This window comes from Drosophila sulfurigaster, chromosome 2R (assembly GCF_023558435.1).
Source record: "Drosophila sulfurigaster albostrigata strain 15112-1811.04 chromosome 2R, ASM2355843v2, whole genome shotgun sequence".
NCBI classification, from domain to species: domain Eukaryota; kingdom Metazoa; phylum Arthropoda; class Insecta; order Diptera; family Drosophilidae; genus Drosophila; species Drosophila sulfurigaster.
In genome coordinates, this window is record NC_084882.1 from 20,361,361 (window position 1) to 20,376,913 (window position 15,553).

Consider the following 15,553-nt stretch of genomic DNA (forward strand, 5'->3'; position numbering starts at 1 on the left):
GTGCGGTGGAAATGGAAACTGTATCGGGTCCATAAACTGCACAAATTTTATTGGCAGCATGAGTTGCATTTTGCCTTTATCGTAGTAGTACTGTAAAATATGCCGTATTTTCTCTTTATTTTGCTCCATGTTTGTGACGCTATAACTCACGAACGACTCAAGACAAACAACAATAAATCAAACACGTGTTAGCGCGGGAAAAGAGCTTTCCAAAAAGGTATCGCATGAACCGATTCGATAAATAGAACTAGAACTACGCGCTTGCAAAGACACCTATCGGAAATACCGCAAGACTTTTGGCCAACCTAATAAATGATACGATAACAAATACATTACATTTTATTTTATTACCGCAATATCTTAAAACATTGGTCTCCGAGTTTTATAATTAATACCAAATAAATTATTGTATAAATAATCTAAGAAACAAACATAAACGATCAGATAAACATTTTAGAAATTATTAATGAAATACATTTGTATGGCAAAAAACGCTTGCTGCAATACTGCTTTTTCTGACAATATGGTATGTTTCGTACTCTCTGGTATACTTTGAGCACAGTACAATTTACAAAATACAGTCTTCGGTATATTTTAGTATATTTGTAGTATATCATTTGATATATTGAAAAACAATATCGCTCTTAATCGAAATGGGTAACGGTATCTCACAGTCTAGCACACTCGACTGTAGTTTTCCTTCTTGCTTACACAATTGCAATGTCTTTTTATAATTACAATTGCATAGTTGACATTGTCAAAATTGACTAAGACCTGTGTTCAGCCTAATTGTGGTCTCGAGAATCTATTTATAAGTATTGCATAAATTTTCGTGCTGTCCATTTTAAATTGACTTGGCAAGCGGGTGCATAATAGATCACTTCAAGATTAAATCGATAATAAAACCACTCGAGCTGCCAGATGGGAAGACAGCGAAGGAAAAATCGCCAAACAAAACACAAATCGAGCAATTGAAACGTTTAAATAAATGCAATGGAAAACGAATCAGCGCATCAAACCCAACCAATGTGAACTAGAGCAGACCAAGCCAGAACGCAAAGTCATTTCTCACCCAATCGATAGATAGATGGATAGATGGTTTATAAATGCCGATTGGGTACGTCAAGTCTCCATCTCCCTCCCTCTCCTTCCATCGATTCCATCGCTATGAAGTGAAGCGCACTTCAAATAAATTAAATCTTCAAGTATTTCGACACTGCAGCGAATAACAACAAGAAACCAAAATGCTTACAACCAAAACGCTGCCACAAACGTAAATGTGTAAATAGTCGAAGAATATGTATCAATAAACTACTTTTAGCTTAACAAGTATTAAAAGTAAAGGTACTTTAAGATACAAGATAAGAAGAGTTCTTAGAAAAACACTTGGCAAAGCAAACTTTTCAGTATTGTTGCAGATTTTCATAAGCTCACCTGAAGTTCAATAATAATTACTCGCATACACAGATTGTATACAAATCTTCAATAAATAAAAATGTATATAAATATCTTGGTATTTATCCAACTTCAATATTAAAAATGCAACCACAACAGCTAAAAAGATTTTTCTATGAAACGGCACCTATTATTATTTCCACCTGTGTTTCTTAAAATAAATATTCCATATTTTGTTATTTCTTAATGTTATAAGACTTAATTCTTATGTTAATCCGTTTCAAAGTAAAATCTTTTTTGAACTTGTTTTCTTTACAAATATAGTAACACATTTATGCATTTGTAAAACTAGTAATCATTGCAGATTTTATTCGGTGCATTTCTTTCTGCCACTTGTAATCTATATCAGTTAAAGTCATTAATACATCTTTCTAGCCTTTCAATTAAGACTTCGAATATTTGATTACAAAGACAAAGGTATGGCACTGCGGACAAGTCTTTAGAAGATAACCCATGTATGTACTCATGTACTTCCAAGGACATATAGGAAAGCGCCCAAACGAACCGCAAGAGCAAAAAAAGAAACTCGGCCAGCGAAGACTTAGGCCAAATTGAAAGACAAAAAAAAGCTCGTTACAAGCTCATCAAGCGAAGTCGTAGAATGGAAAATTGAAAAGTGAAACAAAAAAATGGAAATCCACCAATCGAAATGGGGTAGTGCAACACAAATTTTCTTCAGTTATCGCGCGTGAAATTTCAATGTGTGCCTTTTGCATTGCTGCAGTTTTCCACGTGAAGACTGGAAAATACAATTAAGCCATTGGGACGCAAGTTGCTCAAGTGATGGTCCCTCAACATGAAATTGTTTTTATCTACCATACAAACTCTACATGTGTGTGTGTGTGTATGCGTGTGTTGCACAAATCAGTGGGGCAAGCAAAGTTGTGAGTATTGGCTAGAGGAAGGCGACGGAAAACTTTTCGCCAAACTTTTATGAGCAGCCAACGAAATTTTCGTGTGAGTTTTCTATGTTTTGCTTGGGATATTGCGCTGGAGACTGAGTTCGCCCCTTAAGCGGGAATTGATTTGATATGTATGTATGTGTGTGTGTTTACGTGGGCTTCTGTCTGTGTGTGTGTGTGTGTGACTGTGTACACAATTTGCATAAACTTGTCCAGCACAAAAGCACAAAAAAGAAGTTCAATGAGCACCCGATGAGTCTGGCAGCTGCACTTTATTCTGTCACCTGCTGTTCTCTCTCTGTCGTCTCTATTCCTTGACTGAACGTTTTCTCATCTTGTTACACTTCATTATGGTAATTTGAGATAGATATTTCCTCATACCTGTATGTGCATCGCCTATATCCCCAAACCTTAACTCGGCTGGGTTTCAATTTCAATTACATCACGAGACGAACAAAAATGTTACCTAAGCTGCAGTATGTCGCATATCTGATACTCTTGACTTGATGACATTAATGTTGAATATTTGTTATCCCCAAATGAAATAATAATACATAAATAAGAAACTGATGCTATATTACTTTCTCTAGGGGAAATTTTAATAACCCCATTTTAATAATACATATAAAATTATTAACAGCTGCTTCAATTCTTATATTAAATTTTCACATTTCTTCATTCACGAATTGCCAATATAAAGAAAACTAATAGATATTTGTATGAACAAAACAATATTATTTTAGAAATAGAATTATTCTACATTTTTTCTTGATTTAAAAACATTTTATCATTATGAACAAGCTTTTCTATAATTTAAAGACTTTTAAATATGGTAAGAAAAAGGAAAATATAATTTCCCTAGCAAATTTCCCTAGCAAATTTTACCAAGCTATTCATACAATTTATATTCTTCTATTGGAAGAGTAACAGGAGTCTCAAAAATTTGCAGGCAAGTTCTTCTAGTAATTTTGTCACATTTAGTTAGTTAGTCTCAGAATGGAGCGACAACAAAAAAAAAGAGAAAGAAGAAAAGGAGGCACAACTGGCACATAATCCATTGTTAATTTTACATTTGGTAACAACTTCCGCTGGACAAGCCACTGAACGACTGAGGTCCAATGCAGGCGACCAGTTCTCGACCATGTCCAAGAGCAGTACTCCTTCCTCGATGTGTCTCTGGGTGTGTGTGGGTGTGTGTGTGTGTGTGTGGGAGTGTGTGACATTTGACACATTTGCTGCGGAAACTCATACAGCCTGTGGTTGTGACTGTGTGTGTGTGTAAGTCTGCGTTGATGTTCGTTTGTTAGCACTAGCCACAAAATTTCTATTTGATGTGAAGTCTCTGCGGTCTTGGCCACAATTTTTGGTTATGGCCAACAAATGCCCAGAACTTTTGACACTCCAACTGGCTACGCTTTGGAGTATCCAGTGCTCGCTATAAATTCCCCCTTTATGTTGACTTTATGCTAGACACTGCACAACATTCGTTTATACATACATATGCCTCTATGTATGTCTGCATGGCGCAGTCTATTGATGACTTTTGGCTTTTGTTTTGGCAGCCAACATTTCGGTTAGCCAAGTATTGTTTGCCTAATGTCCAGTGTGTATAGTATATTGATAGGTTGACTTTGTGTTTTTGGACACGAAAATAAAACCCGATAAAATGTATGCAGCAATTAATAAAATAACAACTTTGCGTTAAATTAATTGTATTTTATGTCGGGCTTGTTAATGGCAGGATATGCATCAATGGCACAATGTCGACATATCGCACAGCACATATTGTGCTTATCGGCCCAAAATGCTGGCCTTAAGCTTCCCTCTCCTACCGAAAATATATATGTACACACATATATATTACAACAAGGACAATGTCGCCTGCTGTGCTATAGTTGCACCGGATGCTGTTCTTGTTGTTGTTGTTGTTTTTGTTGTTGTTGTGACCATGCGCACCACTGGGCAAATGAACAATTTATAACCGCTTAATTGAGCACATTTAGACGCAAGCAGGAACCACCGCAAACACACACACACACGGACACACATGCTGGCGTCCTGGAAGCAGCTAAACATAAGGTCAACTCGGACGACATCACAGATGAATCCCCCACAGCACGCCACGTCACCATGCCCACCCGTTGCTCGTCTTGGCCCAAAGACTCGACTACTACTCTATAAAATCAATGACAATCCACGCACATGAGCAATCGCTACTGCAGCATGTCCTGTGTCCCTTCTTCCACTTCCATTTTTCCAATTCCACATTTCCCCAGCACCAATCTCATTTTCTCCGGCAGTACACAAGTCTATATTGGTCAGCTGGTCAGCAATTTAATGAGCACCCATTTGGTACTCCTTCAGTTACATATAACCCCGTTCGTATGCATATTAGATGTGTATTAAAAGCGCGCCTCGTTGAACAAATTAATTTACAAGTACTTAGTGCCAGGGCTACAGAGCGGATTTGCTTTCAAAGAAGCCGCTCTATTGAAGCAACTAAGTCAATTTTAAATTAATCGCGGTCGTGTAATTAAACCAATTGCAAAGCAAGCCAAGAAACGTTGCATTTACATTATTTATTTACAATAAGTGCTAACTACGTGGAATTTGTTCGCTGTGCCCTATCATCACAATTTAGTAGCTCTATTATAAGCTCAGGATAATAATGGAAAGGAAAAGTGCTGAACAAAATATATATAAATAAACTTACAATCTTAAAATAAAAATAAATAATTAAATAAAAAATATACAATAAATAATAACTTTATAATCAACACTATATTTTAAATTTATCAAATAACTATGTTATAGTTAAATACGTAAATTAACACCTTTAAATTCTTTAAAACTACAAGAAACCATTCCTGCTTTCAAGCCGCTGCTATAATCTGATTAGAATCAGCATCGAATTTGTTGTTCGTGTTTGTGCCCATCCCTAGTCAGGACACATTTCTCTTCCATCCCACCCCTGACAATTACCAACAATCTGCGGCCTGGCTGGATTCGATTGTTAGCCAACAACCCGTAGCTGGGAACTTCGGTCGGTCTTTGGGACTACAATTGAGACACGAATCTGGCGTTCAAGCTCCCCCGCCCTCTGTCCTCCATCCCAGTGGCGTGCTATTAACTTCAAGTGCGTATTTAGCGCCAAGTAGCATGTCAAAAGCAAAGATTCATTCACACAATCTTGTATCAGGTGAGGTAAATTAAGTAGGTGCCATGATATGAAAGTATCCATGAAATTCATTCGCACACTCTCATTCTGACGGGGTCATAGCAACCAAGACTGTCTGACTGCCTGCCTGCCTGACTTCCCGGCTGCCTGACTTCCCGGCTGCCTGGCGTTTGCCTAAGCCCCAAAAGCAACCGCAATTTTCTTAAGCAGCCAAACAAAAACAACAAAAGCTAAACAAACAGCAGAGACAAGCGAGAGTTAAGCATCTTCTTCGCTGTCATATTGTGAATGGAACTACTTAAGCGCGTTGGCATTACGAAACAAGCCAAGCCACAGGTAAAGTCATTGCCACACCTCCTTTCTTAGCAAACAATATGGTAATATTTTGATTTCCATTGTGAAACGTCAACCCACGCCTAGAGGTGACTAAAACGACGAGCCAATCAACCAAAGATTGCGTAGCAGTTAGGCGGTAAATTCAAAACACGATAGAGCTTGTGAACTAAAGCTGACTGCTGTGACATGAAAATGTCAGTAAGCCAGTAACTATCGAAATATGTGTTATCGACTTTTTTTGTGTTGAGAGCAATTGAGATAATGGGTAATTGTTTTGAACAACAAAATTAAACTGTTAATTTATAATTTAAAGACATTTTTACATATGCAAATAGCATTTAAGTACTACAAAACAAGCTATGCAAATGAAAACCATTAGAATAAATTTGTGAGGCATACTAATTTAAGTCAAATTGTACACAGCACACGTTATACAATGCGGTTTGTAATTAAAATTCATTTAATTCAATTCGATGTTAATGTAATCAAAATACTTTCATTAGTCAACTGCAACAATTAATCACAATGTATTTACCATCTTGACCCCGGCCAATTACGCAGAAAAGTGTTTTTTCCGTAAATACAAAACGGTCACACTGGTCACAGCTGTTTCAATTGTTTTGTTTACGTTTTGATGTGAGAATCGGATAGGGACGCAGTAGCATTATCAGCACACAGCAAAACATTTTGACATACATATTTTTTTAGTATATATACATTTATATAGCGCAAGAGCTCAATCATTTCGTCGTTATTAGAAGTAAAACAAATAAGTTGCATTGTGTTCGTACAATAACGAGTTGCAATCAATCAAAAAACAACTGGTTCAATAGCAATTAAGTATTAAGTGCAAGTAAGTAAAGCAGCTCAGCTCACCCAGCTCAGAGCACAAAGGGCAGATAAACAAATTGAATGAATCTGCGTAAATTTAATTATTAATCTCTCGTTCCGTTTCGCTTGACCCGCCCCACAGATAAGCACATTGACTTGTTGTGAAAGTACATCAATAATAACAATAACTTTGCACACGTGTGGTACGATATCTAAATCTAGCTATAACCCGTTAAATAATCTATAAGATTTTCCAACCTTGACGCTATAAAAAGCAAAAGTGCAAAATCCGATAAGGTTTGATGAGTTTGAACGTAAAGATAAGATTAAAATGCCAAGCTGACTGTGTTGGCTAATACCTTTTGGCCCTGGCTCTGACCTTGGCCTAGGCCCCAATTCCAAGCCATATTTCATCATATATGTATACCAGTTGTAATCTCGTCTCTCTCTCTATCTTTCTCTCTTTATTACAGATAATGGCCATTCAAAGCAAAATATTGGATCCATTGTGCGTCAGTTGTCAGGAATTTCAGCATCCATGGACAAACAAGTGTGTGAATGCGACCGCTGGCATCTTGCTCTCAGCCACGCCATACTGCCTACGTGTGTACACGATCGTTTACGCCTTCTCGCTGCTCATGCGTCACCGTGTCCCTACGCTGGAGGATCTGAAGCGCACTATTCAGGGCATAATACAATCAACAGCGTTTCTAGTGACAAATGCCTACACATTCATACTCTACAATTGCCTCATACGTAATCTGCTCGGACGCTATTATTTTGGCACCGTGGCCTTTGTGCCCTCGTTCCTATCATCGCTTACAGCCATACTGGTAGAGCGTCCGGCACGCCGTCCACTGCTCACACTGTATGTGGCGAATGTAGCCACCGAAGCACTTTGGAGAATGGCCGAATCACGCAACTGGGTGCATTCTATTTCACATGGGCAGACGTACATTTTTGGTGCCAGCATTTCGATACTTTTGTACCTATACCGCTTGGGCACAACTAACGATTCCATATTCAATATACTACGCATATTTGTGGGCAGGGAGGAGGCGGGACCAATTGCCAAGCCAGAGCCGATCAGGGACGAGCAACCAGCTCCGTCACGACGTCGACCAACTGTACGATTTTCCACAATTGCCGACTGGGTAAATGTCTACAGTAATCTCATCCGTGGCAAACATGACAGCTGTCGCCATAAGACCAGCTGTTGTAGCTATGCCATATTCGGCGGTTTACGACCTTTTATTGGAGGTGTTGGCCTACAGGTGGCTCTGAAGCTGGTCATGAACTTTAAGACCATCGCACAAGGTCGTATGCTGTGGAAGAAGCAAATCTTTAATCAGAGCACGCTGCAACTGGGCATTTTTATGGGCAGTTTCTCATTTCTCTACAAAGTAAGCTTAACACTTCTTAATTTCACTTCCAAAATCATTAATCCATTGGAATTGCAGTCGGTTTCTTGTCTGCTGCGACATTGCTTCAATGGGGATAAAGCCACTTTTGCCATACCCGCGGGTTTGATTGCTTCGTTCACATTTAAACTGTATCCCGACAATACAGTTGCCTTGTACGTCATGTGGAAGGCGCTACAAGTTAGTTGCGGTTGAGTCTCAAAAGTTAGCATATCGCTAATCCTCTTTGCATTTCCAGATACTCTGCGGCATTGGTCAGGAGAATGGCATAGTCCCGCACATACCCAACTTTATGCTCTATCTTTATGCCTTCTTTACCGCGGTGCTTTTCCATGCGGGCATTATGGAGGCGCAATCGTTGCGACCCAACTACTACAAATTTCTCCAAGCGATATCGGGCGAGAGGCAAGTGATAACACGGCAACACACGACAAAAAGCTGATAATAATTAACCTACTAAATATCTTCATTCTCAGACTCAACAAATTCAACTTGAGCGCCTTTGATGTATTCGGCCTAAACACTCAAGGGCAAACAGATGAGATGCTGAAGAGCTTGAAAATCCTGGACAAAACCTCATTGCCGTCGTTCTCATTTGCCTCATGAGCTAATCACAGCGTTCGGATGGAACTAAAACGTGCCTAAACAAATATATAAATTTATAAAGTGTTTAGAATAAGTCTCTCAGCACTCAAAGTGCGCATATCCAGCGTTCGATACGCCTCTCTTTCTATTTAAACCATGCGATGTATATATGTATGTATTTACTATGTATAACTAATTGTAAGTCAGTCTATATACCATATGTTATGGGCCCCCACTCACTGGCCGCACTCCGATTAACTAATGACCGATCTATTTAGTATTGAGGTGTATTGACTGTTTTTGTTTTTGGTAATTGATTTTAATAAAAAAAAATATACGAAACACAAGAATTTTAACTCTTTTTTGTTAATCTCTCAAGCATGGCTAAGCATAAATTGTCGATAAGACTTACAATATCACTGTTGAGTTCGCGTGGGAGATAAGAAACCAGTTTCGAAAACTATTTCATAGTAAATAGATTCAAGTCAGTCGCGTTTGGTGCGTGCTAGCACATGGTTAGACCAAAACAAATTGCCTAATCTTAATTGAACTGTGTGCGCAACATTTACTGCTTTCTAACTTTCGAATTACTTGAAGTAAATTACATGGAAAAACCAAGAAGAAATTAAATCAGCATTATACAACATTTAGTATTATAATTATAAACATAACAGCCTTAAAATGGCAGTACAAAGTAAACTTATGGAGGCAGCAATAAAATGTAGCTGTCAAGAATATCTTCATCCTTGGACTTCTAGCTGTGCCAGTGGCTCAGCCGGCATAATACTCTCCGCCTTGCCCTATTCATTACGCACATACACCATGGTCTATTTAGTAAGTATCCAAGTGAATTATAATATTACAAAATAATTAAATCTTCGTGATTTTATAGCTTTCTATGCTTCAAAGCAACCATGTCAATAATCTGTTTTAATCAATTAGATTGCTGAAAAAGAATTCTATTGCTAAGCTCTTTATCATTAAATGGAAATAATATGGAAATAACGCACCACCTGACCAAGTGCTTTGTCACTCAAAAGTACTTTAATTGCAAAACATATGCAGATTAAGATTATTGGCTATCGACGCTATGCGTCTAGCCATATAATTTGAGCAAACATTAAAAATTAAAGCCCCATAAAACACTACCATTATTATTAGACTGATTTAAGTACACATATAAACAACAAATGCACTATGTATGAGAATTGTTAAGTACACTTGAACGTTTTTTTAATAGGCCCAGATAAGCCAAAACATAGTCAAACAGAAATTGATAAACTCTATTCGATTATGTTGACAAAACTATACTTGAAATTTTAATTTAATCTTTTTATCTGTTATACTAAATATAAATAATTATTTCCTTAATTTTTTCACAGTTGGCACTGTTATTGAGAAGACGTATTCCCACACTCCAAGACCTCAAACGCACAATAATTGGAATTTTGAAATCATCAGCTTTCCTAACAACAAACACATTTGGAGTGAACTTCTTTATTTGTTTAATGCGCCTGTTACTGGGTCGTTTCTACTTCTGGACAATCGCGTATATTCCCGCCTTTATAGCCAGCTTTTTTGCACTGTTAATCGAGCGACCAGAGCGTCGTACTTCATTGACTCTTTATGTGGCAAATGTGTCAACAGAATCACTGTGGAAGATGCTCGAGGCACGCGGCATTGTTCGCTCCATTCCCAATGGGCAGGTTCTAGTTCTAGGCTGCAGTGTGACTGCCTTGCTCTACATGTATCGACTTGGTATCCACAAAACCAAGCTAAAGGATTCTGCTTTTAAGGCCATACAATTGCTAATTGGCAAAGAGGAGGAGGGTCCAATCGAGAGCTCCACTGCGGCAGCAACCACACAAAGCTCGTTAGAGCAACCTCTGAATTTGAGGAAAATCTCCGCTTATATACAAATCTACACGCACCTGCTCAGCATTAAGCATTCAAGCTGTCCACATCGAAAAGGATGCAGTTCCCATGTTTTGATGGGTGGACTGAAGCCATTTATCGGCGGAGTGGGAGCTCAAGTCGGTCTTAAGCTTCTGTTAAATCTGCGAAAGATATTCAAATTGAAGCTGGATTGGCGAAAGCAAATATTCAATAAACAAAACCTAAGCCTGGGATTGGCCTTGGGAAGTTTCTCCCTGAGCTATAAGGTAAATTGAGCAATTGAATGCCAATAACATATTTACTACACTTATATATAAATTTGAGACACGTGTAAAAAGCGTACTAGCAAAAGAATCTATCTAGAATTATTTGTAGAAGTAAAGTTAACTTTAAATTTAGTTTTTAAATGTATCCGTTTCTTCTATTTCAGTTAATTTCATGTGCTCTTCGCCATATCTGCGGCTATGACAGCGCCTTCTTTGCAATACCAGCTGGACTTTTGGGTTCGATTGGACTCCTGCACTTCCCTAACACAACAATTGCATTGTACGTGATGTGGAGAACTCTTCAGTTACTCTATAATTGGGGACGGGGGGGAGGGAGTGCTGCCAAAAATACCTTACTTTGTGATAATGCTCTACTCTGCTTGCACTGCGTTAATCTTTCACAGTGCAATCGTAGAGCCCAAATCACTTCGAAGCAGTTATTACAAATTTGGCTCGGATATATCAGGAGAAAGGTATAGAAAAGTGACTTGAAATATTAATACTTCGATCGATTAATATATTATTCTTACAGAATATGTCGCTTCAATGTGAGTCCATTTGATGCCTACGGATTTGGCACACAAAGTCAAGCTGATAGTGTGATTAAAAAACTCGGAATTGATCTGAGCCACAAACTGCCCAAGATTCCATTGGTAGTTTAAATGTAAGTGAGTTATATATTAATTTTATAATTTTCCTATATTAATTTTCTATTTTATACAGATACTCATTGCTTTTCAACAACTGCAAGCTGACGTATGCGCACTAAATACTCTGAATCAAATAATGAATATGATTGAGAAGTCGTACAACACTAACAATACCGACTGTTCGAATGGAACTGCGACACTGCCAATATCTAGTAAATGATCTAAGGTGTATTACCTGTTTTGCGTTGGAATAAAACTAAAAACTAATGAGCCACATTGAATCTCTTTTTAACAGTTTTTTTCGAACTAAGAGCATAAAATCGTGAGAGTTTGCACTCGCCGATAAACATCCGATAAGAACTATACTACACTCAATTTCTCATGTTTCGACAATTGTAGCTCGCGTGTCAGATAAGAACCTATTTCGAATACTCTCCGCAAAAATAGTTTCAGTTGAGTTTGGAGCGTGCAACAACATGGTTACTCCATGACAAATTATTTATGTGTTCCAAAACATTTTACTGTGGCTAAAAGGTTAAACCGTAATTGAGCTGTGTGTAAATTAGACAATTACTCGATCGGATGGTTTATTTACATAATACTAGACTATTAGGTGGAGATTGAACGCGAAGTTTACGTGGAGAGAATTTGTCATTTGCACTTTGTACGGAGTATTCGATGTCTCGCTGTTCAAGTTCCATCGATAAGCTTTTATCATTTCGGCGCGCATAGTTCGATAATCTTAACGAGCACAACTTAAGGCTTAATCGTACTACCTGCTACATAAATAATATACAATAATTACAAGCATAAACTGCAATATCAACAACAATGGCTGTACAAAGTAAACTCATGGAGGCGGCCATCAACGTCAGTTGTAAGGATTATCTTCATCCTTGGACTGAAAGCTGCGTTGCCGGCTCAGCTGGAATTTTGCTCAGCTCCATTCCCTATACCCTGCGCACCTATGCCGCAGTTTATCTGGCAAGTATAAATGCACTTTGGCAATAACGTAATCAAGCATCCGGCATATCAGTCTCCAGCTCACGATGAAAGTACATTTGCTAATCGTTAAATATAATAATGCTTAATGATTAACATTAGTACAATTTTTGCTTTAGAAATGTTAATCTATTGAATTATAGCTTAAGTCCATTGACCAGTTGATATAGATAAGTTCAAATGTACTTCAGGAAACATCAGACCTACATTGGATGAATTGTGGTGTCATAAATAACATTAAACAACAATCAGATTAGCCGAGGGCAAAAAAAGTCGAACCATAACTCTTGACGATAAGTAAAGTGCAATATTATATGGGATTATAATATATCTATTCTTTAATATATCTTCTAAAATTGTTTATGATTTTTTCAATTGAATATTTTGGTTGACAATCTGGAATATTTTGCACTCAATGATATATTTCTAGCATAATAGTATATCTTTATATCTTCGGTATATTAAAATATATTTTAGTATTTTATCGGTATATTGATTTTATATATTTTAAGAACGTATCTATAGTCGAGCACACTTTACTCTAGCTTTCTTACTTATTTAGAAAAAAAAAATGGTTTGAAGTTTGAAATTGCTTTCTAATTTGATAAACTTTTGGCCTATGACATGTTTCCGATTTACTTTTGATCAACTTTGCATTCAATTTAATAGAATTATTCGCATCGAAGCACTCGAAAATACTTAGAGAAGGCATCTGAGGCTCAGCTCATTATATCATTCAAAAATATACTTTTGAGATTATCTGTATTATAGCTAAGATTATATTTTAAGTATTCTGACTAATAGCATCTCCGTCCCTTCTCACAGTTCTCGCTGGTCATGAGAATGCGTATTCCAACGCTTCTGGACCTCAAACGCACAGTCTATGGAATTTTAAAGTCAACAGCTTTCCTAACAACAAATGCCTATGGATTTAGCTTGTGTGTTTGTCTTCTTCGCCTGTTGCTGGGTCGCTTCTACTTCAGCACTGTTGCCTATTTTCCCACCTTTATAGCCAGCATTATTTCACTGACGATCGAACGTCCAGCACGTCGCACTCCTCTGGCACTTTATGTGGCAAATGTCTCCACGGAATCACTGTGGAAGATGCTCGAAGCACGCGGCATTGTCCGCTCCATTCCCAATGGACAGGTTTTAGTCCTGGGCTGCAGTATAACTGCTTTGCTATACATGTATCGACTTGGTGTTCATAAGACCAAGGTCAAGGATGCCACCTTTAGGGCGTTGCAACTGCTCATTGGCAAGGATGAGCAGGGACCAATTCAAGAGCCCACAGAGACTACAAACAACCAGAGCTCAAGACCTCTGAACTTTTCCAGCATTTCCGCTTATGTACAGATCTATGATAAGCTGCGAAAGAGCAAACACCAGAGCTGTCCCCATCGTCAAGGATGCGCACCTTATGCTTTGATGGGAGGTCTGAAGCCCTTCATCGGTGGAGTTGGCGTACAAGTGGGTCTTAAGCTGCTTTTAAACATTCCCAAGATAGTCAAAATGAAACTGGATTGGCGAACACAAATATTCAACAAAAACAACTTGAATCTGGGATTGGCTTTGGGAAGCTTCTCACTCGCATACAAGGTAAGACAAATTGACAAAATATTGAACTTAGAAAACAAAAGTGAAAGCAAGAAAGAGTCTCAACTACCTTAGAACGGTTTTCTACAAATATATAAAATAAATAGGCATTATTGGCTGTAAAATTTCTGAAAAATAAAGTTCATATATTTCAACAATAATTATGTATATAGCAGAACAATAATATTCAACAAATCATCGAAGTACTGCGAATAATTTAAGACGTTCTCTTAATAATTTGTTATCATTTCAGTTAATATCTTGTGGCCTTCGTCACGTCTGCGGCTATGACAGCGCCTTCTTTTCCATTCCTGCTGGACTTTTGGGCTCAATTGGACTGCTTCATTTCCCCAACATCACCATTGCCTTATATGTGATGTGGAAGGCGTTGCAGCTACTCTACAATTGGGGCCGTGAGGAGGGAGTATTGCCAACAGTGCCCTACTTTATCATGATATTTTACTCAGCCTGCACGGCGTTACTTTTCCATTGCGCTATTCTGGAACCCCAATCGCTTCGAAGCAGTTACTACAAGTTCCTCATGGATATATCCGGAAATAGGTAAGCTAATAACTATATTGAATATAATGCAATTACTAATCTTTACTTCTACTTGTTAGAGTATGTCGCTTCAATGTGAGTCAGTTTGATGGCTTTGGACACGGGACGCAGGATCAAGTGAATGAAGTTGTGAAAAGACTCAAAATAGATCTAAGTCGAGTGCTGCCAAAGTTTCCCTTAGTTGTGTAAACGAATTTACTTTAATATTAATGAATATGGTGTGGAACAGTAAAAGATAGTTAGTGCAATCATTTGACAGCAGAAAACAAAAATTGTAACAGACAGAAAAGTTCAAATTAAATGGTTGTGCATGCCCCAAAGTGGCCATAAAGGCGTTTTATGTACGACTCCAGAAAGTGGGTGAACATTCATCACAGTGGCAAAACGACAACGCACATCCAGAGCTCATTCTGTTGCCCCTCGAATCCTCCTCCCATCATCATCGTCATCATCCTGCATAAATGCAAATGGAATGGCAGACAATGGCGCCGAGCCTAGGCGCTACTCAATTATTTACATTTATATGTCATAGAAATTTATTGCCCGACATAATTCACTCCGGCTGGCCGAAAGTGCAGCGTTTAAAAATTTTACTAAAAATAAAAAAATACAAATAAAAATAAAAATAATGTGTAACGCACAGTCGCTGCCCTTGGCCAGATGATTATCCTTGGCTTGGCTTCACTTCGGAGTTGCGTGACGAGGCTTAACAAATGAATTATTGGCCGGGGTCAAATTTAATGTGCCACTTCGTTATGTCTCCGGATGGGTATGCTTCCTGTTTTAATAAGTCTCCAACGATGGAGCGTCTTGTGTCAGTCCCTTTGTCTGTCAGTGAGTGGGAATGGGGCTGCTTGTTTTGCTGATTCTCATT

The 15,553-nt window shown here is 38.1% G+C and overlaps 3 protein-coding genes across 3 annotated transcripts; all 3 read left to right on the forward strand.

Moving 5' to 3' along the window:
• Positions 1 to 6,511: 6,511 nt before the first annotated feature.
• Positions 6,512 to 9,058, forward strand: LOC133836869 (transmembrane protein 135). The gene is made up of 5 exons (XM_062267458.1): positions 6,512 to 6,724; positions 7,176 to 8,105; positions 8,163 to 8,303; positions 8,362 to 8,528; positions 8,600 to 9,058. Exons 2-5 carry the CDS (start codon positions 7,179 to 7,181, stop codon positions 8,727 to 8,729), a joined length of 1,365 nt encoding a protein of 454 aa, XP_062123442.1. The 5' UTR covers positions 6,512 to 6,724; positions 7,176 to 7,178; the 3' UTR covers positions 8,730 to 9,058.
• A 62-nt stretch (positions 9,059 to 9,120) lies between these two features.
• On the forward strand, positions 9,121 to 11,887 carry LOC133836868 (transmembrane protein 135-like). The gene is given in 6 exon segments (XM_062267456.1): positions 9,121 to 9,542; positions 10,091 to 10,870; positions 11,035 to 11,196; positions 11,198 to 11,343; positions 11,403 to 11,534; positions 11,594 to 11,887. Coding segments are annotated over 5 exon segments (1,371 nt in total). The 5' UTR covers positions 9,121 to 9,389; the 3' UTR covers positions 11,533 to 11,534; positions 11,594 to 11,887.
• Positions 11,888 to 11,994: 107 nt separating this feature from the next.
• On the forward strand, positions 11,995 to 15,257 carry LOC133836870 (transmembrane protein 135-like). The gene is made up of 4 exons (XM_062267459.1): positions 11,995 to 12,504; positions 13,348 to 14,121; positions 14,372 to 14,679; positions 14,739 to 15,257. The coding sequence occupies exons 1-4, from the start codon at positions 12,352 to 12,354 to the stop codon at positions 14,866 to 14,868; spliced, it is 1,365 nt and encodes a 454-aa protein (XP_062123443.1). The 5' UTR covers positions 11,995 to 12,351; the 3' UTR covers positions 14,869 to 15,257.
• The last annotated feature ends 296 nt before the right edge of the window (positions 15,258 to 15,553 follow it).

Coding starts and splice junctions, on each gene's coding strand:
- LOC133836869 (XM_062267458.1), top strand. CDS start 7,179: ATGGCCATTCAAAGCAAAATATTGGATCCATTGTGCGTCAGTTGTCAG. Junction 8,106..8,162: donor GTTTCTCATTTCTCTACAAA/GTAAGCTTAACA, acceptor TTGGAATTGCAG/TCGGTTTCTTGTCTGCTGCG. Junction 8,304..8,361: donor TCATGTGGAAGGCGCTACAA/GTTAGTTGCGGT, acceptor TTGCATTTCCAG/ATACTCTGCGGCATTGGTCA.
- LOC133836870 (XM_062267459.1), top strand. CDS start 12,352: ATGGCTGTACAAAGTAAACTCATGGAGGCGGCCATCAACGTCAGTTGT. Junction 12,505..13,347: donor CCTATGCCGCAGTTTATCTG/GCAAGTATAAAT, acceptor CCCTTCTCACAG/TTCTCGCTGGTCATGAGAAT. Junction 14,122..14,371: donor GCTTCTCACTCGCATACAAG/GTAAGACAAATT, acceptor TTATCATTTCAG/TTAATATCTTGTGGCCTTCG.